General features: G+C 41.4%; 2 protein-coding genes and 1 pseudogene across 10 annotated transcripts in view; all 3 read left to right on the top strand.

Annotated features, from left to right (window-relative positions):
• The window catches only part of TEC (tec protein tyrosine kinase), a 140,773-nt gene extending 126,459 nt beyond the window's left edge, over positions 1–14,314 (top strand). For 4 of the 5 annotated variants that reach the window (XM_078003372.1, XM_078003374.1, XM_078003373.1 and 1 more), the window contains 7 exons: positions 1,995–2,069; positions 2,824–2,995; positions 3,112–3,328; positions 7,284–7,348; positions 9,728–9,846; positions 9,935–10,092; positions 12,318–14,314. In XM_078003372.1, coding sequence (XP_077859498.1) covers positions 1,995–2,069; positions 2,824–2,995; positions 3,112–3,328; positions 7,284–7,348; positions 9,728–9,846; positions 9,935–10,092; positions 12,318–12,449 — 938 coding nt within the window. In that variant the 3' untranslated portion in view covers positions 12,450–14,314. Of the gene's footprint in view, positions 1–1,994; positions 2,070–2,823; positions 2,996–3,111; positions 3,329–7,283; positions 7,349–9,727; positions 9,847–9,934; positions 10,093–11,242; positions 11,471–12,317 lie in introns of those variants that run through there. The other variant, XM_001103213.4, reaches the window with a different exon arrangement.
• LOC106998326 (large ribosomal subunit protein eL43 pseudogene) lies at positions 13,940–14,314 on the top strand (annotated as a pseudogene). The gene has a single exon (XR_001444769.3). The product of XR_001444769.3 is annotated as a large ribosomal subunit protein eL43 pseudogene (transcript).
• Positions 14,315–14,826: 512 nt separating this feature from the next.
• Positions 14,827–23,325, top strand: part of TXK (TXK tyrosine kinase) — a 77,104-nt gene continuing 68,605 nt past the window's right edge. For 2 of the 4 annotated variants that reach the window (XR_013417841.1, XR_003729625.2), the window contains exon 1: positions 14,827–14,961. Coding sequence is in view for 1 of the 4 variants with exons in the window: in XM_015138338.3 (XP_014993824.3) it covers positions 14,946–14,961 (16 nt within the window). In the remaining 3 variants the exon portion in view is untranslated. The remainder of the gene's footprint in view (positions 14,962–23,325) is intronic. The other 2 variants (XR_001444768.3, XM_015138338.3) reach the window with 1 other exon arrangement.

The following is a 23,325-nucleotide window of genomic DNA, read 5'->3' as shown; positions in this document are numbered from 1 at the left end:
TAACTGGGCAGGGATAGCCAAGTGCTTCACCCAACTTATGAAAAATTTTGAAATTTTATTGAAGGCACCCTTTGCAAAGCCTGCTATTTTGTGACTGTTCACTTTTTTTCAGGTAATAATAATGGTTATTTAGATAAAATTTATATACTATAAAGCCCACCCATTTAAAGTATACAATTCAGTGGTTTTTAGCATATTTACAGAGTTGTGCCAACTATCAGCATAATCTAAATTTTTTTTTAAAGAATGTTGTCATCATCCCAAGAAGAAGTTTTGTATCAAATAATTGTCACCCCATCCCCCTTCACCAGCCCAGCCCCAGGCAACCATTAACATACTTTCTGTCTCCCTTATAGATTTGCCTATTCTGGACATTTCATATAAATGGAATTATAGAATATGTGGTCTTCCGTGACTAGCTTCACTGACTTAACGTAACTGTTGTTGACGTTGTCATGTTGTAGTATGTAGATGCATTCCATTCCCTTTTTTAAAAACATACATCACGAGTTTACTGAAATAATCAGATAATATAAACAAAATGAACAGGGCTTGACACATAGTAATTGCACAATAACTTCTACTTATTATTGAGTCACAACCCAGAGCCTAACACAATATTTGTGGAATGCTTAGGTTCTCAGGCCAGCATACAAGTCTACATTTAACTCTTAAGTAAAATAACAGTTTCAAATTGAGTATAATAATGCTCAATGTTGAGATGGGATCAACCCCTCTATCTTCAAATACAGGGGGAATATCTTACCATCCACCTGTTGTGTTAGAAAGTCGTGCTTCATCTATTTATGGAAGCCAAGACACAGCCTAGATATGTAAAAACTATAGGTAAAATGAGGTTAAGGAAAAAATTTGCTGACAATATCACTAGGAATTCTAGACAATGAAAATTGACATTAATGTTTATTGCTGTGATGGACTTCCTGAACACATTGTTAGAAATTGGTTTGTGGCCAGGTATAAAAATAATAATTCATTGTATGGATTTTGTTTATTATTCATAAGTTGATGGACATTTGGGTTGTTTCCACATTAGTTCTCTTATGAATAATGCTTCTGTAAACACCTGTACACCAGTTTTTGCGTGGAAATATGTTTTCATTTCTTTTGGGTATTTACCTAGTTATGGGTATGCTGTGTCATATGGTAACTCTGTGTTTAACATTTGAGGAACTGATTTCGTATCAATTTATATCTCATTCTGTTGTTTTCTTTTTTGGTGTTTTTGCTCCCTAATTTTTTCTTCCGTATTCCTGTATAAGTTTTATTCTTCACTGTCATCTCAATTCATTCAACAAACATGTATCAAGTGCCTACTGCATGCCAGAAACAGAGCCAGACTTTGGGGAGACTGTGGTGGACTAGGTGTAGTAACTGATCCTGATTTTCCGAGACCCTACCACTTGCGGGGAGACAGAGAAGTACATAATGATTTTAAATTGCTTTGAGATATCTTGTAGTAGAGGAAATACAGAGTGCTATGGGTGTTTTTGGAAGAGACACCTCCTGTTTCTTATTTAGTGCTGTATGCAACTTGGGTTAAAAGATACACACTGATTTCCAGTAGTTGGTATTCCGAATTGTTGCTATCTTAGAGCCCGATTTTTATGCTAAGATTGCTAATACTGAGTCATGTCAGGTGAATAACTTTCATTTTTAGCAGACTAATATAATTCCCTTTCATAGTTCAGCTCTCATATTGGAAAAGAACGTGAAATAACTGTTAGAAACCTTTTAACATCCTTTAAAATATTTGGAAAAAGAGAAAGTTAGCATGGTGCCTGTTAAACACTGTAGTATTTAAAAGAAAATGTTTGTTGAATGAATAAAAGCATATAGCACAGTGCTGTATGTACACACAGAGGATGCGCAGTAAATGAATAAATGATGAATTTTATAAGTGAGTTTCCTGTAGCATGTGACCAAGCAGAATGATTATGAATGAGTTTGACTGCAACGCTTTCTTTGATTATTAGGACTTGTCACCCGGCTTCGGTACCCAGTTAGTGTGAAAGGGAAGAATGCACCCACCACTGCAGGATTCAGCTATGGTAACTCTTATTTTGTGGTTGCGTGAGCTGATTTTCCTTGAAAAGAATCCATTGTCATAAGATAAATTTGGATGTGTACTATTTCACATACTGGAATTGTTTTCGTAAGTTTATAGCATGGGTTTTTAGGTAATTATACTTAAGACCGTAGCAGCCTAGGTATTATATTTTCATCATTATTCATAATTCCATAGAAAACTTTCTGTCAGTAAAAAAATAAGCATTATCATATTAACATCTAAAATAAATCAAAGCCCTTCCTGGTTCTCACCAGCTGTATTGCTTACAAGAACGTGAGTCAGGATGAAGGTAAGAAAGAAAGCTTCCAACTTAATTGTCTTTGTCGCTTCTGACAAAAGCCTTTAAAACAGCAGATTACATTATTTCCAACTTGATGGAATTGAAAAAGAAAAAAAAACAAAACAACAAACCTGAGAAGGGAGAGTGGTAAAGAAGGAAGTGTTTGTTTGACAAAAGTACCTTTAACTTTCAGGCTATATTATTATTATTATTATTATTACTTGTGGAGAATTGTCTTGCCTTCTTCATTTCACATCGGTTAGAAGGGATTCATCCTCCCCACCTTTGGCAGTTCAGATGCAGGTTTCAAGTCTCTTCTGTGTTTTACCAGGAATTATTACAGTGTTATCCTGTAATTTTGAGGTTGATCTTGGTTATAGGTTCTTTTTCCCCTCTCTGATTCATGCTATGTTTTCCTTTTTAAATATGAACATTTTCCCCTTCTGTCATGCAGAGAAGTGGGAGATTAACCCTTCAGAACTGACCTTTATGAGGGAATTGGGAAGTGGACTGTTTGGAGTGGTGAGGCTTGGCAAATGGCGAGCCCAGTACAAAGTCGCAATCAAAGCTATTCGGGAAGGTGCCATGTGCGAGGAGGACTTTATAGAAGAAGCTAAAGTGATGATGTAAGTGGTGATCGTCTTTCTGGCTCACCTTTTTGTATTAAAAAGTGGCCCCTCACCAAAAACTTGGTAGTTTCTTTTCCTATAGTAACTATATATGTGTATGTCTTCCTTTCCAGGAAACTGACACACCCGAAGTTAGTGCAGCTTTATGGTGTATGCACCCAGCAGAAACCAATATACATTGTTACCGAGTTCATGGAAAGGGGCTGCCTTCTGAATTTCCTCCGACAGAGACAAGGTCATTTCAGTAGAGACGTGCTGCTGAGCATGTGTCAGGATGTGTGTGAAGGGATGGAGTATCTGGAGAGAAACAGCTTCATCCACAGAGATCTGGTAACCCTAGCTGCCCACATTCCCACTCATTGGCTGAATTCCTTTGTAACACTGGCTCAGCAAATGTGCAATGATGTGTTAATAGCCAATTTTTGTTCTTAACAATCTTTCACCATTATTTTTAAAGTTGGTAAATTTAACTTGCCCTGTAATTTTAAAGGAAAGATCTTTATTCAGTCTAATTATTTACCTAGTTAATATCTCCAAGCAAGTTTCCATGTTTTAATTTTTTGATCTCCATAAGAATCCCATGAGATAGCTACTCACAGTGGATTCTCTTACCATCACTCTTGTACAGATGAGAAAATTATCTTCAGGGAAGTGAAATGGCTTGCCTCCTGTGATAAGTAGAGAAGTTGCAGTTGGCCTTGACTTTCTAACTAGATCCCAAGTTCTTTTCCACCTCATACACTATAAACAGAAACTATAAGAGATATCCTTTGGATTTTTAAAAAAATCTCTCAAATCACTGGGAAAACATGGAGGTTCATGTTAACTTCTCAAAATACCAGAAAAAGAAATCTGTTACCAGTTCTAAATTATTGTGATGGAGACAATTTTTCCCTTCTCACCTGTTCTCACTCTCTCCTCCATTCTTCTTTTCCTTCTGTTTTTCTTCTCTACCTGTTCTTTACAAATGCTTTCAGCATATTAGCAGCAGTGTCTGTCCCCTGAAAATAATCAGCTGAAAATGCTTGCTTTCAGCATATCAGTAGCACTGTCTGTCCCCTGAAAGAAAATAATTCTTTCACCAAGAAGAGTGTAATTTTCATTTGGGACTTCCTCCCATATTTTAGTTTTAGCTTTCTAGTGATAAAGCATGGACACATTTTTTTAGAAAGCAGAAAAACCTAAAAAAAATTTTTTTTTCCTTTGAGACAGGGTCTCACTTTGTCTTCCAGGCTGTGGTGCAGTGGCGTAATCTTGGCCCACTGCAGCCTCAACCTCCCGGGTTCAAGCGATCCTCCTGCCTCAGCCCCCAAGTAGCTGAGACTATAGGCATGTGCCACCATGCCTGGCTAATTTTTGTAGAGATGGGGTTTCGCTGTGTTGCTCAGACTGGTCTCAAACTCAAGCGATCTGCTCAAGCGATCTGCCTGCCTCAGCCTCCCACATGCTAGGATTACAGGTGTGAGCCTCTGCGCCCAGCCTCAGCAAAACATTTTTTAAAGTTAGCAGTCACCTTAGACAGACATTGTTCTGATAAGTATTTTACAAATAAACTCGTTTAATCATAATTCTGGGAAGTAGATTTTCTTATTATTCCCTTTTTACAGATGAGGAAACTGAGGTGCAAATAGGATAAAATAACTTACCAATGGACAAGTGAATTGTAGAGCCAGGATTTGAACCCGGGCAGCTTGGCTCTAGGGTCCCTACCTAACTACTATGCTATGCTCTCTAGAATTAAAGCATATTAGAGAGTTGAAGATTTGGAGATGGAACACTTGATTTCCTAGGTGTGTTTTGGGATACTTACCTTATCTTAGATTCAGTTTCGGTGTCTGTAAATTGTGGGTTATAATGTTGTTTGGCTTCCAAGACTGTTTTAAAGATCACATTATTTGACTGGGGCAAAGGGCTTTGTAAGATATACATGCTATAGATAGCATCAGTTATTGTTATCATTATGTCAGGGATGACGAAGAACATCTCTGTCAATTGAAACTCGTAAACTAAGAACCTTTGTCTGTTTTGTCCTTACAAAACTGATAAAAACTGAATATCTGCATCAGTGTGGCAGATTACACCTTCCAGACAGATTATATTTTGGCAAAAACGATTCTCATATTTCTGTGCCTATGACATTGGTATTACTATGGTAGGTTTGTGTCACCCCTTATGGGAAACTTCGGATGCTCTTGTCTTCTTGGTAAAGAATCCTGTTGACCATCCAGCGCAGGCATTGTGGAGTTGTGAAGTGTTTTCATAGGAAGATGCAGGCAGTCCAGGGAATGGGCATTAACTCTCATTTTATAAGAGACTTTTTTTTTTTTTTTTTTTTTTTGAGACGGAGTCTCACTCGCCCAGGCTGGAGTGCAGTGGCGTGATCTCGACTCACTGCAAGCTCTGCCTCTCGGGTTCACGCCATTCTCCTGCCTCAGCCTCCCTAGTAGCTGGGACTACAGGCACCCACCGCCATGCCCAGCTAATTTTTTTTGTATTTTTAGCAGAGATGGGGTTTCACCGTGTTAGCCAGGATGGTCTTGATCTCTTGACCTCGTGATCCGCCTGCCTCGGCCTCCCAAAGTGCTGGGCGTGAACCACCATGCCCGGCCTATGAGACTCTTAAAATACACTCAGCAAGAAGGAACCTCATAGTGCAATTGCCGCATAGAGAAAATAGAATTATGAACAGTCAGGAAGAAAGAAAAACACACCTTGGTCTATGGGTTATGGTATTAAAATATTATTGGCCTGGTGTGGTGCCTCACGCTTATAATCCCAACACTTTGGGAGGCCGAGGCGGGCAGATCATGAGGTGAAGAGATTGAGACCATCCTGGCGAACATGATGAAACCCTGTCTCTACTAAAAATACAAAAAACAGCCTGGTGTGGTGGCGGCCGCCTGTAGTCCTGGCTACTTGGGAGGCTGAGGCAGAAGAATCACTTGAACCCGGGAGGCGGATGTTGCAGTGAGCCGAGATGGCACCACTGGACTCTAGCCTGGTGACAGAGCAAGACTTGGTCTCAAAAAAAAAAAAAAAAAAATCATCATGTCTTCCTTCTGAGAAATACCATGTCTTTCTGTCAAGCTATTTTCTTGAACCTTGTAACCTTGAAGAATGTGCAAGAAAATATAAATTAAATAATCCACAATTGTATTTGACCAATTTTGTACATCATGTTATAATATACTGGGAACATAAATGAAAAAGCGAACTGTATTCACACATAGCTGTTCTTTTGGAGACCGAGTCTTGCTCTGTCGCCCAGGTTAGAGTGCAGTGGCGTGATCTCTGCTCATTGTAACGTCCGCCTCCCAGGTTCAAGCAAGCCTCCAGTCCCAGGTAGCTGGGGCTACAGTTGTGTGCCACTACACTTGGCAAATTTTTTTCTATTTTTAGTAGAGACGGGGTTTTGTCATGTTGGCCAGGCTGGTCTCAAACTCCTGACCTCAAGTTTTCCACCCGCCTCAGCCTCCCAAAATGTTGGGATTACAGGCGTGAGCCACTGCACCCAGTCTGTTCTTTGACTGGGATGAGATGACCAATCACTGAGCAGAAATATTGGATAAGAGATTGGTCACCCATCATTGTGAGAACTGGATTAATCCAGTGAGAACTGGATTAAGGACTTCAAGAGATGTTCTCATTGTCAGTAAGAAAATTGGATAGTTTAATAAGAACAGGTCTGGGAGGGAGAAAAGTGAGTTGACTCTTCTATTAGCCCTTGTTTAAGAATGACAGTTGGCCAGTGTGGTGGCTCACACCTATAATCCTAACACTGGGGGAGGCCGAGGCAGATGGATGAGGGCAGGAGTTCAAGACTAGCCTGGCCACAATGGTAAAACCCCGTCTCTACTAAAAATACAGTAATTAGCTGGGTGTGATGATAGGTGCCTGTAATCCCAGCTATTCTGGAGGCTGGGGCAGAAGAATCACTTGAACTTGGGAGGCAGAGGTTGCAGTGAGCCAAGATTGCGCCACTGCACTCCAGCCTGGGCGACAGAGGCAGACCCTGTCTCAAAAAAAGAAAAAAAAAAGACAATTGGTAAAGATTATGCAATAATGCCTTATTGCAATATGACTTTCTGACCTGCCTTTCTATTCATTTTTTCAAATACACAATGGAAATACTTCCATAGGGGTAAAAACAACTTATTAAAGGACATTTCCACTCTCTGCAAATGTTGACTAGGTTACACTAAATTTAATATGAACAGAACTTATATTTTCCTACTTAAATGGTGGAATTTTTAAACTAATATACCATCATAATGTTGTTTTCCAGGCTGCCAGAAATTGTCTAGTAAGTGAGGCGGGAGTTGTAAAAGTATCTGATTTTGGAATGGCCAGGTATGTCCAAGTATATGTGGTTTTAGGTGATGTTTGCATTTTTTTGGTGGAATTAATAAGTGTGGGAATAATTTGCAATGACGAAGCAGAAAGGAAATCTTGTTAACTGATTCTCAGATTAAAATAAGTATATATTGTGATGTTAGTAGTTCTCTCCACTAGGTGGTAGTATAGCCTGTTAAATATACTATATTTCCTGGTGTGGATTAGATTTCTAGAATCTTTTGTTTTCACAAAAACGTATTTGGTGGTGAGGTTCTTAGTATGTCCATGTCTGCAGTGTTTTTCTTCTCTTAATTTTTATAATTTAATAGTATTATAAAATACCTTTAAAAGGTATTTAGTTTATTTTTTGTCGCTTCTTCCTCTGTCTGTCCATTGATTCATCCATACATCCACCCATAAAAAATCAGGTGCCTGCTGCACGCCAGGCATAATGATAGGCTGAACCACATTAGAGAATAAGACCTACAAGTCCTTGCCCGCACGCAGCTTACATTCAGGAAGAAGGTGAATCAGAAGACCTGATAAAGTTACATGATTGAGCAGGGTCGATACTGGTAAACTGTGGCTGTCAGTCTGACCCACATTTCATTTGGGTTTCACATTTTTAAATAGATGCAAAAATGAAAAGAATATTATGACATGTAAAAAAATTCTGAAACTCCAATGTCACTGTCCATAAAAATAGCGTGACTGAGACATAGCCTCGCTCATTCATTTAGGTGTTACCTGTGACTGCTTTCCCGCTACAGATGCAGAGTCGAGTAGCTGTCTTGGGGACTGTATGGCCTGCCAGATTTGAAATATGTGTTATCTGGCCCTTTACAGAAAAGTTGACTGATCCCTGTAATACAGATAATTTGAGGTGGTGCTGAGTGACAATGCAGGGCAAGAGTGAGGGTGGCTACTCGATCTGATGTTCAGGACGACTTCTTTGCGATAGGGAGATTTGTTTGGAGACAAGAAGGTAGGAAGTAGCCAGTATAGGTGAAAATAAAAGGATAAAATATTTCAGGTAGGAAGAAAAAGTGAAAAAGCTTGAAGTCTGGGACACGTCTGGCCTGCTCAAGGAATGGAAAAAGCGCTAGGGTAGCTGGCCAACGGGCAGCGCCAGGAATGCTTATAAATGCAGGCAAGGACCAGGCCATGTAGGGCCAGGTTTAACTCCTAAGGAAACTCAGGCCCAGGGAGATTAGAAAACTGTTACTGTCAGAAATGGGACCAGAACTTCCAACTCTTAGGATATTAATTACCCAGTGCTCTTTATTTGCTTTTATATAAAGATACTATATATTTGGCAGGCTGTCGGCCACTTTCATATGTTCAATCTTCATATGTTAGGCTTTCAGAAAATCTGCACTTTTGTATCAACCACTCAAAAACACTCTTTATACCCTAAAGTCAGACTCCCCTGGCCGACAGTTTGATCCAGCCCATAGTGGCATTGTCTGCCAGCCAGCAGCTGGCTTTGTGCTGAGTCATCATCTTTGTCTACAGAGCAAAGGACGTTTGTGCAATTCTTTGAAAATTTTCTCATGGAAGCTTTTAGAAATTAATGGCATATTCACATATAATACAGAAATACATTCCTTTTGTAAATATGTGCTGCCCACCTTACAGAAAGGGCTGAAGTCTTTTCATCTACCAACCCTAATCAAGGATTCTCCCCCAAAGTTAGCCACTGTTAACAGTTTTTGTATGTTCTTCCAGAAGGACATAGTATGTTCACATAAAAAAGTTATTAAAAAAAAAAAATAATAATAAAAAGAAAAAAAAAGTTATATAGTATTGTTTTGAGTGCATGTATGTATGTGGGGATGTTATGTATAAATGCATACTCCACTGTTTACATGTGGCATTTTGTGTTGTGTTTTTGTTTGTTTGTTTGTTTTTTGCATTTGCCATCTTCATATGCTATAGTTTTAAATTGTGCTCTGTGGAATTGTGAGGGCTGAAAGCATGTGTGTTTCTAGATGCTTTATACCACTTCCTCTGGAGCAGCTCTGCTTTAGATTTTTTACATATGGGGCCTGTGGGTAAAATTTTATTTAAAGAACAGAATTGCTTACAAAGAAAAGCTTGCAAAGTATTTTATGATACATTGTCTCCATTGCCTTATAAAAAGAAAGAAAAACAGAAAAATCAAAGTGCAGATGGTAATGTGGTGATGCATCCATCTCATGCACTTAAATTAAGCTGAGAGGAAGTTGGAAATCACCAGGTGTGGCCACTGAGGTGAACATTTAGCTTCAACCGGATGCTTGTTGGACTTCAGTCAACTGTGTTTTTGATTGCAAGGGGAAAAAAAATGAAAGAACAAGTAGAAAATGCAGATTTTTCTTCAGAGGTGTAAGCCCATGGTGTGTCTTACTCTAGGTATGTTCTGGATGATCAGTATACAAGTTCTTCTGGTGCTAAGTTTCCTGTGAAGTGGTGTCCACCTGAAGTGTTTAATTATAGCCGCTTCAGCAGCAAATCAGATGTCTGGTCATTTGGTAAGATCCATGGTCCATGTTTCCTCATGTCCGTCCGCCCTGAGGAGGAAGTGGATACATCCATTTGGTAATCCTGATTCTTTTCCAGGTGTTTTAATGTGGGAAGTATTCACAGAAGGCAGAATGCCCTTTGAAAAATATACCAATTATGAAGTGGTAACCATGGTTACTCGAGGCCACCGACTCTACCAGCCGAAGTTGGCATCCAACTATGTATATGAAGTGATGCTGAGATGTTGGCAGGAGGTATAGATTTTTTGTGGGCTTTCTTTTTGAATCTTTTAGGGATTGGGCTTGGTAAATAGACAACATGCAGTCTTTATAGCCTAGTGAGGTGCTGCGTGCTTTATAGTGATTTCAAGCTCTAGGTAGGAAGCCAACCCTCTCAACTCAAATTCTGAATAACGGGAAGAAGAATGTAAAGATGTGGAAAATGCTAATAACTACCTCGATACATTCAGGCTGCTTCCTCACTCGCAAGTGGGACTCCTTCCATCGTTGCCTGAGCTAGGGACTTGGGGAATACACCTGGAGAAGTAGCTCTTTTTTCACTGGGTCACTTGTAGAGTTGAAATATTATTTTTTTTACCAGAGTTGGTTTCTTTCTCTAAACCTCAACTTTCCGAGATCTTTGGAAGTATTGAAATGTCACCTCCTAAAAGAGGTTAGATGCCGAATGACTTCTGAAAGACAGTAACATTAGCTCACATGTATTATGTACCAAGCACTATACTTAGTGTTTTGGATTTAGTTCTCAAAACAACACTTTGAGGTGGAGACACTTTGTGCCACTCTGTAGATGAGAAGATTAAGGGTCATGAGGTTGCTGCTTGCCTGGGGTCACTTAACTACAGAGCAGTATAGGCCTGTCTGACTCCAAAGTCCAGGGTCTCAACCACTGGCTGTACTGCCTCCCCAAGAGTTGATTGGGATGGGCATAGACATTCTGGGCAGGAAGTGGTGCTAAAGGGAGAGAGAACAGCTTGAGCAAAGGTAAGGAGGTGGTTATAAACACGATGTTTGTGCACGACAGTGGAGATAGTGGCCGTATTTAACAGACAGCCCATGTGAGGGATTTTGTGGGGAATAAAATTGGGTGACAAGAGGGTGGGGGAGTGGCAGATTATAGAGGGTCCTATAAATTTGCAGGACTTGATTTCACAGGCATGTCTCTTGAAGAGAGACATGAAAGCAGTGTCTTAGAAAGGTTAGCCTAGCAGCAGTACATGCAGGGTAGATTAGGGTAGAGACAAGACCCCTCTGGAGATGCCTGTATGTCCCAGTCCCAAAGCAGTGAAGCCTCTCTGTAATATGCTATGTTTAGGAGTTGGAGCAGTGAGAGGTTTTTTGGAATGGATTCTGGAACCTACAGCTTCTCTTTGACTTTTAATTGTAGAAACCAGAGGGAAGGCCTTCTTTTGAAGATCTGCTGCGCACAATAGATGAACTAGTTGAATGTGAAGAAACTTTTGGAAGATAAGTGATGTAACCAGTGGCTCCCAGATTCCAAAGTGCAAGGAAGGATGGGCACTTTGTGGCTTTTAATTTATTGAGCACTTGGACATGTAGATGGTTTTACTTGTAAAGTGGAAACACATAAAGAATTTGTTTCTAGACGGAATCTCCCAGAGTGTTTCCACTTAGAAACACTCTGTTGCCTTAGAAATGGTGATTAAAATCACTCATTTCTATTCATTCCTCAGGCACTTGAGTGACAGTTGTTTACCAGGCACTGTGTGTAGCCCCAGGGTTTGGCCATTTAGGGGTGCACACATGGGACCATGTTAGCTGATGCCAGTTGAAGGCCAGGGTATTTGGGAAGGGGAAGGGTATTAGAGTCATGACCCAGCAACCCTTCTTTTTCCCTTTGACTTCTACAGAAATCTGGGCCTGAGACATTGTCTACAATTGGGTTCTAGATAAATCAGGAACCCACCTAAATAAGTACCCATCTTTTGTTTTGAAAACATCTCAGTTTTCAAGACTGCTCTTAGTATTACATGAACAATATTTGTATGCTGTATATATTGTAAATATATGTAATATATAAAGTTATATATTTATAAGAAACACGAGTTGTCTTTTAATTGAAACTTTTAATCCTGTAGTATATGAGCTCACCTTCTTAGGACTAGAGACTGTGCCTAACAGCTGTTAATTCATTTCCCCCTGAACATCAAATATACCTGAAGAGAAGAAAGTCTAGACTCTTCTATGAGTAACACCCCCTCCTCACTCAGGTAAATGTGTCTGGGGATGCCTGTCCAGCTTAACCACGTGCATTTGGCCTATGTAATCCTGCCCATGGTGGCCGCAGCTAATCAGAATCAGATGGAAAATTAAACTAGGTAATCTACTTCTAACCCTTAAGAATATTCCCTGGGGCACAGGCACTATAATTGCAAGTGCTGGGCTCTAGGGCAGAAGGATCAGGTGACGTTCACAACAAAGTTTGCCCCCACCTCACGCAGGGCCCAGAAGCACCCCAAGTTGTGGTGGAGGATCCAGGAAGCTACCAAGAGAAACAGCGAGCATGGTGTTCTGAGCTGGCTCCCGCACGTTTTTTAGGAGGCCTGGTTGGACTTGGGTTCCTGGATGGGTAGGACTGTTGTACCTCACAGGAGACCCTGCTGTCAAGACTCTGTGTGTGGATTTCTCACCCTTAGAAGCTCTACTAAGACATCAATGGAGTTAGGGCCTGCCTTTTTTCCTCGTGAGCACCAAGGAAAAGAAATTATCTTGGTTACGTGAGTGCCAGCGAAAAGAAACTATATCAGTCACCCAGAGACTGTTTATTGCCCAACACGTTATTCTTGCTATTGGTGGGGTAACTAGCTGAGGAAGACACAGTGCCTTCCCTTCAGGAGTTCCGTCTCCTCTGGAGGCTGCGATGGTCTCTCTGGAGCATTGGGTGAACACACAGACTGGCTGCTCTGGGCAGCACCTTCACTTTGACCCTGGAGAACCATTTCATTTCATCCTGGCCAGTCTAGAGTCTGTGCAGCAGGCAGTCCATCCACTGAAGGCTGTGTTTTTTCTTTTCCTGTGCCCCTTGTAATGGAAGAAAGTAAACTGCTTATTCTGAGCCTTATCACAATCTGCCACATTCCTTCTCATCTACCTGTTTAACCATACCCCCATGACAAAAACATGCACAACTTTTTTTTTAAGTTCCAGGGTACATGTGTAGGATGTGCAGGTTTGTTACATAGGTAAACGTGTGCCATGGTGGTTTGCTGCACCTATCAACTCATCACCTAGGTATGCATTAGTTATTTTTCCTGATATTAGCCTGATATATTTCCTGATATTAGCCTGGCATGCATTAGCTATTTTTCCTGATGCTCTCCCCTCATCTGCCCTCCCCCAAGAGGCCCCAGTGTGTGTTGTTCCCCTCCCTGTGTCCATGTGTTCTCATGGTTCAGCTCCCACTTATAAGTGAGAACATGTGGTGTTTGGTTTTCTGTTCCTGCATTACTTTGCTGAAGATAAAGGCTTCCAGCTCCATCCATGTGCCTGCAAAGGACATGATTTCATTCTGTATGGCTGCATAGTATTCCATGGTGCATTATGTACCACATTTTCTTTATCCAGCCTATCACTGATGGGCATTTTGGTTGCTAACCATGCACAACTTTTAACTGACTTGTAGCTTATTCAAGGAGTCGGTCCTGGCACACTCTACCTTACTATCACTATCAGCCTTTTCTCCTTCCTTCCTGACCTTCCCTCCTTCCCTCCTGCCATCCCATACTTCCTTTTTCACCTTGAGGAGCTATGGGAAGTACTAGGTGGTATGAAAGAGAGTGAGGAGAAGATAAGAGTCCCTACCCTAATGGTCAATGTATGCTTTTTATGGGAAAACAAGATAGATAGTACCTGGCAACATTTGTGAACATTTCCTTCAAAAAACTTTAAATATTTTTCACTAAGACTTAAAAAAAAAAGGTTTTATACGAAAGCATAACTAAGGCAGAAGGGGAAGTAAAAATAACAGTCATCACCCAGAATGCTAAGGAGACCCTAATCTAAACAGGAGATTGGAAGGGCAATGGGAATATGCTGTGTCTTCATTAAAGTTGTTCTGTTGCTCTCTGGGCTCGGACCTGGTTCGTGGCGAGATGGCCAAATGTACTAAGAAAGTTGGATCATCAGTAAATACGGGACCCGCTATGGGGCCTCCCGCCGGAAAATGGTGAAGAAAATTGAAATCAGCCAGCACACCAAGTACACTTGCTCTTTCTGTGGCAAAACCAAGATGAAGAGACGAGCTGTGGGGATCTGGCACTGTGGTTCCTGCATGAAGACAGTGGCTGGCAGTGCCTGGACATACAATACCACTTCCGCTGTCACGATAAAGTCCGCCATCAGAAGACTGAAGGAGTTGAAAGACCAGTAGATGCTCCTCTACTCTTTGAGACATCACTGGCCTATAATAAATGGGTTAATTTATGTAAAAAAAAAAAAAGTTGTTCTGTTAATTAGTTAACACATAGTTATGCTTTCCAGTGGGATGAAGTGAAACTCCCAAGTGTGTTTTGTATTGTTGGTGTTTTTATATTTCTCAGTCATCCCCCAATCACATTTTAGGGTTATTACTAGATTGACTTCGCCCAAATAAAGTGTCTGCTGAGTGGGAGGATGGAACATTCTAAACTCAATATTCCAGAGCCTAGAATCTAATTGTTTCTGCCACTCAGAGTGTGGCCTTGGGGAAGTCCCTTATTCTGTCTGTGCCTCCATTTCCTTCCCAGTCCAGAGAGGGCAGTTTGACTTGATGATTTTAAAGGTGCCTTTTACCAAAATTTTGTGATTTCTTGAAAATGATGTTTGCGAGTCACCCACACCTTTGGGGATGAGAGACTAATAGCAGACACCCTCAGAGATTGGGATGGAGATTACTGAGCTTTCTTATATAGGCCATTGGTTGTCATTTATACTCTTCTGAGGTTTTCAGAACAGGAAAATAGGTGGGGTTAACTCTGCCCGTGAGAAACATCTTGAGTGAACTATGATTTCAGTTGAAAGATGTGTTTTTGTGAGTGGAGCACTGCAGAAGAACTGAAGACTGTTGTGTGCTCCCTGCAGAAGGGGCTGCCATGATCCTTTCCTCCTGTGAGTAAGATGAGCTTTCTCAATTTATTTTCGGGGCTTGTTCTGGACCTATTCTTCTTGAACAGCAGAGGATGTTTTTCTTTCTAAGGCACAGAGCTTGGGAACATTAAAAGGTAATTTCCTCAGATGTTGTGACAGAGTTTTGTTTCTTATTTAAAGAACCACGGTGGTGATGTAATTCTAATAAAGGTTCAGCATTGAGAACATAAATGAAAGAAAAACAAAAGAATGTCCAGGAATCTACATATGTGTGTGTAGAAATGCAATCAGTGTGAAGTACTTGTTTTTAGAATGAGACTGTAATGAACTTTGGACTGAAGGCCAGGAGACCAAATTCTAGTTCTGGATTTGCTCCAGCAGTGGTGGATCACAGTTGGCAACTTTATATATATATAAATACACACACAGACACAAATAAATATATTTAAGGCAAAAGGAAGAGAGGTTAAAACACAACTGTGTTTATCATGTAAACATATAGACTTACCCTTATTTTCACAGGAGTATTTATTCACAATTTTGTGTAGACATCCGTTATTGAGGACCTTTCCCAGGCAATTGAAATTTAGGCAAAACTGATTCTTACCTGCAGTCAGAGCCTGAGTAAAGGCAAAAATAAGAGTCAAAGTCATGAGTCTCCACATGGTTAAGAGTGTGAACATGGTCGAGTGTGAACACTGGCTTAAATGTCTCTTTCCCTCATATATAATATTACATATGAAGATGTTATTTTAATATTTTTATAGAATATAAGACCACCGTTAAAAATAAGTGCTAGTTTTAGGAGAACAGAGAAAGATTCCCTAGATGCTGTTATCTGTGAAGATCCTTGGTTTGAAAGAGCCGTGGGGATGCTTATAAATCCAAAGAAATTAGAATAAAAAGAAAAACAAGCAGAATAGTCTTCTAAATAAGAAGGCAGCCATCATATCAGAATTGCAATATCTTTGTTTCTTTATAAAGGTATTTATTGAGCACCTACCATGGGCCATGGTCTATACCAGTTCCTTTATATTCATTATCTGAAAGCTTCACTACAAACTGGCAAGGTGAAAATTGTTATTCTTATGTAGCCAATAAGAAAATAGTGCCTTTGAAAGTTTAAATCTCACCAAAAGCTCACATGGTTGTCACACTCAGGATTTAAGCATGAGACTTTTTTTTTTCTGAGACAGAGTCTTGCTCTGTCACCCAGGCTGGAGTGCAATGGCGTGATCTCAGCTCACTGTAAGTTCCACCTCCTGGGTTCAAGCAGTTCTCCTGCCTCAGCCTCCCGAGTAGCTGGGACTACAGGTGCACGCCACCATGCCTGGCTAATTTTTCTATTTTTAGTAGAGACAGGGTTTCACCATGTTGGCCAGGCTGGTCTCGAACTCCTGACCTCAAATGATTTACCTCAGCCTCCCAAAGTGCTGGGATTACAGGTGTGAGCCACCACACCTGGCCAAGCATGAGACTTGCCGGACTTGGGATTTAAGCGCTCTTCCTTTTGCCTTAAATATATATATATATATAAAAATATATATACACACACACATATGTACACACATATATAAGTTTGTATATATAAATAAGCTCTCAAAGGGAGTGTGTGTATGTGTATGTGTATATTTGTATACATATAAATCTGCCAACCGTGATCCACAAATGCTGGACAAAATCCAGAACTAGAACTTTTGCCCAGGCGACTCCCTTTTTGGCCACCTTGCAACAAAATGTAAAGAAACAATAAACCTAAGAGGTGCTTTAAGAACTTTATTTTGGGAGTTGCTCAGTTTTGGAAATACTTGTTAATTTATCTCTAAGACTCAGAGGGCGTTATTTTGCAGATAAGGAAGGAAAATACTGTCTTTGATTTTAATACTAGATGATGATGGAACCAAGCTTCAACAAAGCTCAGTCATATCAGATTAAAGCAATCAAAGGCCAGCTAAAAAAAGTCAAGTTTTTACATTTCTGACTTTTAGGTGGCATTAAGGAAAAAATGATTGTAATTTTTAAATGTCATCTATTTAAGCCAAATCCCCTTACAGGAGCCAACAATTGTTTGTAGATTTTGTAAAAAAATAAATAAATAAATAGACCACGTTATTCCAGTTGTGCTGACCTGAAAATAACTCGTAGTCTTCCATTCACGCAGATAAGAACAAGGCTCCTGTTAACAGAAATATAGGCCAAGCAGAGCAAAGCAGAAAAAGTGAAAAAGCAGCAACCTGTGTCCCCTGCCACCCCCACTGGCAAGACAAGCTCAACAGTGACTTAAGAATCTTTAAATGTTAAAAGCTGTGTGAGCATCTGCTCTTTATTTCCGTCAAGGTCAGAACTAAAGAAAATGCTGTAAATTACAGCAGGAACGATTCGGTTATATATAAAATAAATCATTGTGAAGGTTGAGACAAGGATTTGATTGCCCAAGGGATTAAATAAGGGACTACCTATTGGCGGGGTATTTTGAGGATTATTCTCTCTGGCATGGCTTTGATGAAAGCTCACTCTCCTTTCCAGCGTCTGTTAATTTGATTTGATGATAAGAATCACCTGTTGTCTACTGTCAATTGCAGCTGAATGTGGCTACATTTTCTGCTGGGTAAAACAATGAGTGTTTACTGTTGACAAGGAGACAGCTAAGTGATGCCTCAAGATGTATTACTGTTAATAAAAAAAAAAGGTCCAGCCAAGATGATTGCTTAAGCCGAGGAGTTTGAGGTTGCAGTAAGCTGTGACCGCACCACTCCACTCCAATCTGGGTGGCAAAGTGAGACCCTGTCTCTTAAAAAAAAAAAAAAAAAAAAAAAAAAAAAAAAAAAAAAGTTTATGTGTTTGTTAGGGTCATTTGCCAAAAACGTTTGTTGTTTTAAGCATTGTCATAGAAGTCTGGCTTCAAAGGTTGCTATATGGTAGGAGAAGGTAATTGTGGAGTGTGGGATATTGATCATACTGATGGGAGATTTGGAGTGGGGTTTCAGGGCACTGCTCCAGTGAGATTCAGTTTGTGAAATGTACTTGGTATTGCCAGCATTTCCATCAACTCACAGTTGCCCTGAGAACAGATCCAGCCTAGGAGAGTTATTTAAAGGACAGGGCAAGGGAGAATAGCTGGGGGCTTAAAAAGTTCACCTCTTAGCTCCCCTGTTTGCCTAATTTCTCTGCCTTTCTTTATTTACAACTTAGTAGAAAGAGTGGTTTCTAAGTCTTGGTGTGCCTGAAGCATGCCTTGGGTGCTATTAAAAGGCAAGTTTCTGGGTTCATCTCGATAACTGGATCTGTGGGTAAGGTAAGGACATTTTGGTCACACCGCCTTTCTTGGGCCTCTCTTTTCGGAGTCCTATCTTACTCCTTTTTGTATCTGATTCTCAGACCAACTTTGTTAGGTCAACACCTTCCATTATTACTATTATGAATATGAAGATAAGGAGGGTAGCTGTGGTAGGCAGCCTCTAAGATGGCCTGATGATATCTGCCTCCAGATATTCAGGCCCTTATGCAGTCCTCCTCCTTGAGTATGAATTGGACCTAGTACCTCACTTCTCGTGATTAGAATATGGTAAAGGTGATGGAATGTCACCTCTGAGACCAGGTTACAGAGGCTGCGGCTCCCATTCCTGCGATCTCAGGCTTTCTGCCTTCTGCATCGCTGGCTGCCTTGTTGGGAGCACTCTCAGGCAGCCCGTAGAGAATCCCCATCACGAGGAACTGAGGCACCATGGAATCCACTTAGAAGTGTATTCTCCAGCTCTGGTTGGGCCCAGCTTGACTGCAACTACCTGAGAGATCTGGAGCCACGGGCACCCAGCTAAACCCTTCCAGAGCTCCCGGCCCACAGAAAGTGTCAGATAAACGTTTTAAGTCATTAGGTCTCAGAATAATTTGTTTCCAACAATAGATAACTAAGTCTGTGACAAAAGCAGGAGGAGCCGCAGATTAAAAAAGAACTTGGCCACTTTGGCCACCCTTCTGCCTGGGGCTGGAATTTGATGCCCTTTCTGAAAAATAGGCTCAAGATTAAAATGGACACTAGATGTGTCTTTTCTTTTGTCTTTAAATCATTTCAGTTTTCCACTCCATCACTGCCTCAAGTGTCTGGTAATAACTGCAGCCACCTTTTGTAACTACTGCAGATCCCCCCATTACTCCTCTGTGGAGCCCCTCAGGCCAGCAGCGCCTGCACTTCCTGCCCACCAAGGGTCAGTGAGCAGCATGGCTTCCGGCCCAGTGCCAGCCACGCCCGTGCGCCTTGTGGCCAAGCGCTTCTTCACATCACAAGCTGGCTCGATGTCTTGGGTGTGATGTCTGCGAGCTTGTTATGAACTTTGAGCTCACAGAAAACAGTGTTCTAGGAAATACTGTTTTGAGATGTAGGGGAGGGGAGAGGTTGTGGGCAAGGTGCCTGTAAAGTCCAACTCACATCAGCCTCTTCTGAGAAAGAAAGAAAAATTGCCTCATAGACCAAACAAGGGTTTGGGTGGCTGCTGTCCGTGCCTGGGGGGGTTGCCCTGGCGGAAGCTGAGAAACAGATGAGCGGTCATCTTCAGGAAGATTCTGCCTTTCCTTATAGCACCTTTTACTCCCAGAAACCATTATCTTCCCTGGTGCCTGGGACCCCCATCCAGCTTCCCAGGCTTCTAGAATCTCCTTGCCCCACACAGCACCCCTTCAGGCCATAGACGAGTCAAGCACCACTCTTCCACTCAAATTGACCAGTTTGTTGTCCCATTAGCTAGGTACTTGTTTTCTCTTAGTTGCCAATGACTCACCTAAAGTAGTTATCCTCCCTTCTTTAAGGTCTCACCGGCAGTATAATGTCAAAAAAACAGAACAGTCGAGGTCTAATACAAATTACTTATTTTATTCCTACATTTAGAAAAACTAACATCTCTGGAGACCATCACTTAGAAGAATGGACATTTTAGTATCAAAAGAAAAAGTGTACACCCGTGCAAACACAGACACAGGATCACTTCACACCCCAAATGCATAAAGGTTATAAACTCAGAATAAAGGATACGTTTCTAAATTGAATAAACATTTACGTGAAAAACTCAATGTCCCAATTTTATTATTTTCCCCTCTCCTTGGTGTGGGGTCTTGGTTTGGTGTCTAACTCCAAACCAAGAAGTCTAACTCCAACTTGGAAGCCTTTTCTAACTCCTGTTCAGAGGTAGAAATCCATGCTATAGCCAAGCTAGTTACGTGTCACATTCCCCGGATAACATGGGTTAATGTGGCTAAAACGTGCCTATCTTCAAAAGGCCCTTAAGAAATGGATGTAGTGGGGCCGGGCACAGTGGTTCACGCCTGTAATCCCAGCACTTTGGGAGGCCGAGGCCAGCAGATCACGAGGTCAGGAGATCGAGACTATCCTGGCTAACACGGTGAAACGCCATCTCTACTCAAAATACAAAAAAAAATTAGCTGGGTGTGGTGGCGGGCGCCTGTACTCCCAGCTACTCAGGAGGCTGAGGCAGGAGAATGGCGTGAACCTGGGAGCAGAGGTTGCAGTGAGTCGAGATAGCGCCACTGCATTCCAGCCTGGGGGACAGAGCGAGACTCTGTCTCAAAAAAAAAAAAAAAAAGAAAGAAAAAAGAAAAAAAAGAAAAGAAAAGAAATGGATGTAGTGGTGGGCATTTATGGCAGAGTAATGAGGAAGTTTGGCCTTTCTGTAAATTTCTGGAAGAAAAAAAAAAGGGATACTTTGCAGCAAACTTATAGAATCAGCTCTGGTCACCCAGAGCCATTTTTCCAAAACTACAAGTTTTCAAGGCTTCCCGACTCACCACAGCCTATCAACTGCAAAAGCTGCCGGTATCAGACATTCCTCATCTTAAAACCACAATCTGGAGTGCCTGGGTTGGTCGACAAGCCTGGTCTTTGGGTTAAGGCAGCTCTTGAAACAGCTAGTTTCAAGCCATGTTTTTAAATACAAATCATTAGCCATGTGCCAGTTATTATGATGACCAAATTCAGTAGGAATGCATTTCACTCAAGGCACTGATTCAAAACGAAACCCCAACATCGGAAATGCCAGGGGATGAACTGGAGGTGATGATGTAAACTTCAAAACATTAGACACGAGGAAGCGACAGCGGCTTTGCTTCCCGCGCAGCCTGGGCCCCACAGCTCTTCACATCTGTTCCTTTGTCCTCTTCAGAGGTGACCTTAGGAACTGTTCTGAGAAGGGGCGCTTCTCACTCTTGCTTTCTTCCAGTGCCCCCTGGTGGAAACCTATTTCCAATCAGCCCAGCTGTTGCCACCCAGGAACCTCTGGGGGTGGAAAGAATACCAATAGGAGCCTATCCCAGAGGACAGAGGGGCACAAATCCTTCCCAGGAAAAAACAAATACCAAGGATGGCAGGTCCAACTGCCTACCCCGTGACAGACGTTCCGTTTTCTAAAGGTCACAGAGATTACATCTGATGCGATGCCCTTTTTCTGATTTGCTGGCCTGAGGCTCATTATGAGAGATATTTGCCGAGGAATAAGAAATAGATGAAAAGAACAGCGCAGATGTAAGCATGGGAGAGGAAGCTCAGCTCCTTCAGTGATAATCTTCAAGCCTGAATATATTATTTCCACATTTCCTTCCAGCAGGCAAATAGTCATTGCCTATCTCTGGGGCATTTTTGTCGCTCTGGCAAAGGCCCTTGATATGCACGAGTTCCAGCCTAAGTTGGGAATTTGCTAATAGCTCATGGGCTTTCTCTCTGCAGATTAATAGGCAAAACAATGCAAAGAATGGCTTCTGTAATCACAGAATGCCTGTGGAAAGGCGTGCTCTACTTACTTACTGGGAACACCTGTGCTGCTGTAAATTGAAAATGATCATGCATCGAATACTCCTTGATACACGCATTGGGATGAATTTTGGCCCAACACTTCAATCTGTAAATAAAGATGCCTGCTGTCTTGGAAAGTCATGCCAAGCAAGGGAACACTAGGGAGCTGTTTGGCTTTCATGGTGTGATTTTTTTCTCGCAATGATTATTTATGGGGCAGCAAGTCTGCTGGGTAGAGGATGGAACCACAAACAAGGCAGTGGTTTGCCTTTCTGCTCACCACTGTTCTTGGTCTTTGGGGAAAATTAAATAAAATTGGGTGGTAATTAAAGCAGTGGTAGGTTAAGTCTGTACCTTTCTTTAAAGGCCATTGTCTTTGCTATTGAATCGGGAAACATAAGAATTTTTGAAAATATTTTCTCCTAAATTCCAGGCTGCAGAAGAAACCAAGGGGAATATTATCAGGTGTGGCCATGTGTTGTGAGGTCAGGGAGCTGGGGGAGTCCTTTCTCTAGTCCCAGATACTCCTGCCTGCTGACTGATACCAGCAATTTCTCTTTCAAAGTTCTTGACCTGGCCAGGTGTGGTGGCTCACTCCTGTAATCCCAGCAGTTTGGGAGGACGAAGAGGGCAGATCACTTGAGGTCGAGAGTTTGAGACTAGCTTGGCCAATGTGGTGAAATCCTATCTCTACTAAAAATACCAAAAAATTGAGCCGTGTATGGTGGAGCATGCCTGTAGTCCCAGCTACTTGGGAGACTGAAGCAGGAGAATCGCTTGAACCTGGTAGGCGGAGGTTGCAGTGAGCCGAGATCATGCTACTGTACTCTAGCCTGGGTGACAGAGCAACACTCTATCTCAAACAAAACAAAACACACACACACACACACACACACACACACACACACAAAGTTCTTGACACTTGAACAAGGTGGTTCTCCAAAATGTAACTACTCACAGCCTAACATTGACCAGAAGCCTTATCAATAACATAAATGTTGATCAACACATATTTTGTATGTTATGTGTATCATACACTGTATTCTTATAATAAAGTAAGCTAGAGAAAAGAAAAGCTTTAAGAAAGTCATAAGGAAGAGAAAATAGATTTACTATTCATGAAGTGAAAGTGGCTTATGATAAATGCCTTCATCCTCATCATCTTCATGTTGAATAGTCTGAGAAAGAGGATTAAGAGGAGGAGTTGGTCTTACTATTTCAGGGGTGACAGAGGCAGAAGAAAATCTTCATGTAAATGTTTATACCATGTTTTTCAAGGGTCAAACTATTTAAATTTCATGTGTTGTGATGGTTAACTTTATGGGTCAACATGGCTGGGCCACAGTGCCCAGATATTTGGTCAAACATTATTCTGGATGTTTCTGTGAAGGTACTTTTTGGATGAGATTAACATTTAAATCGGTGGACTTGGAGTAAAGTGGGTCACCCTCCATCATGAGGATGGGCCTCATCCACAGTTGAAGGCCTTAATGAAAGTCAGACCTCCCTGAGCAAGGAGGACTTCTGCCAGCAGACCACCTTTGGCCTCAAACTGCAACTCTTCTCTCACTCTTCAGCTTGCCAGCCTA

Source organism: Macaca mulatta, chromosome 5 (assembly GCF_049350105.2).
Source record: "Macaca mulatta isolate MMU2019108-1 chromosome 5, T2T-MMU8v2.0, whole genome shotgun sequence".
Taxonomy (NCBI): domain Eukaryota; kingdom Metazoa; phylum Chordata; class Mammalia; order Primates; family Cercopithecidae; genus Macaca; species Macaca mulatta.
This window is presented reverse-complemented; position numbering and strand designations above follow the sequence as displayed.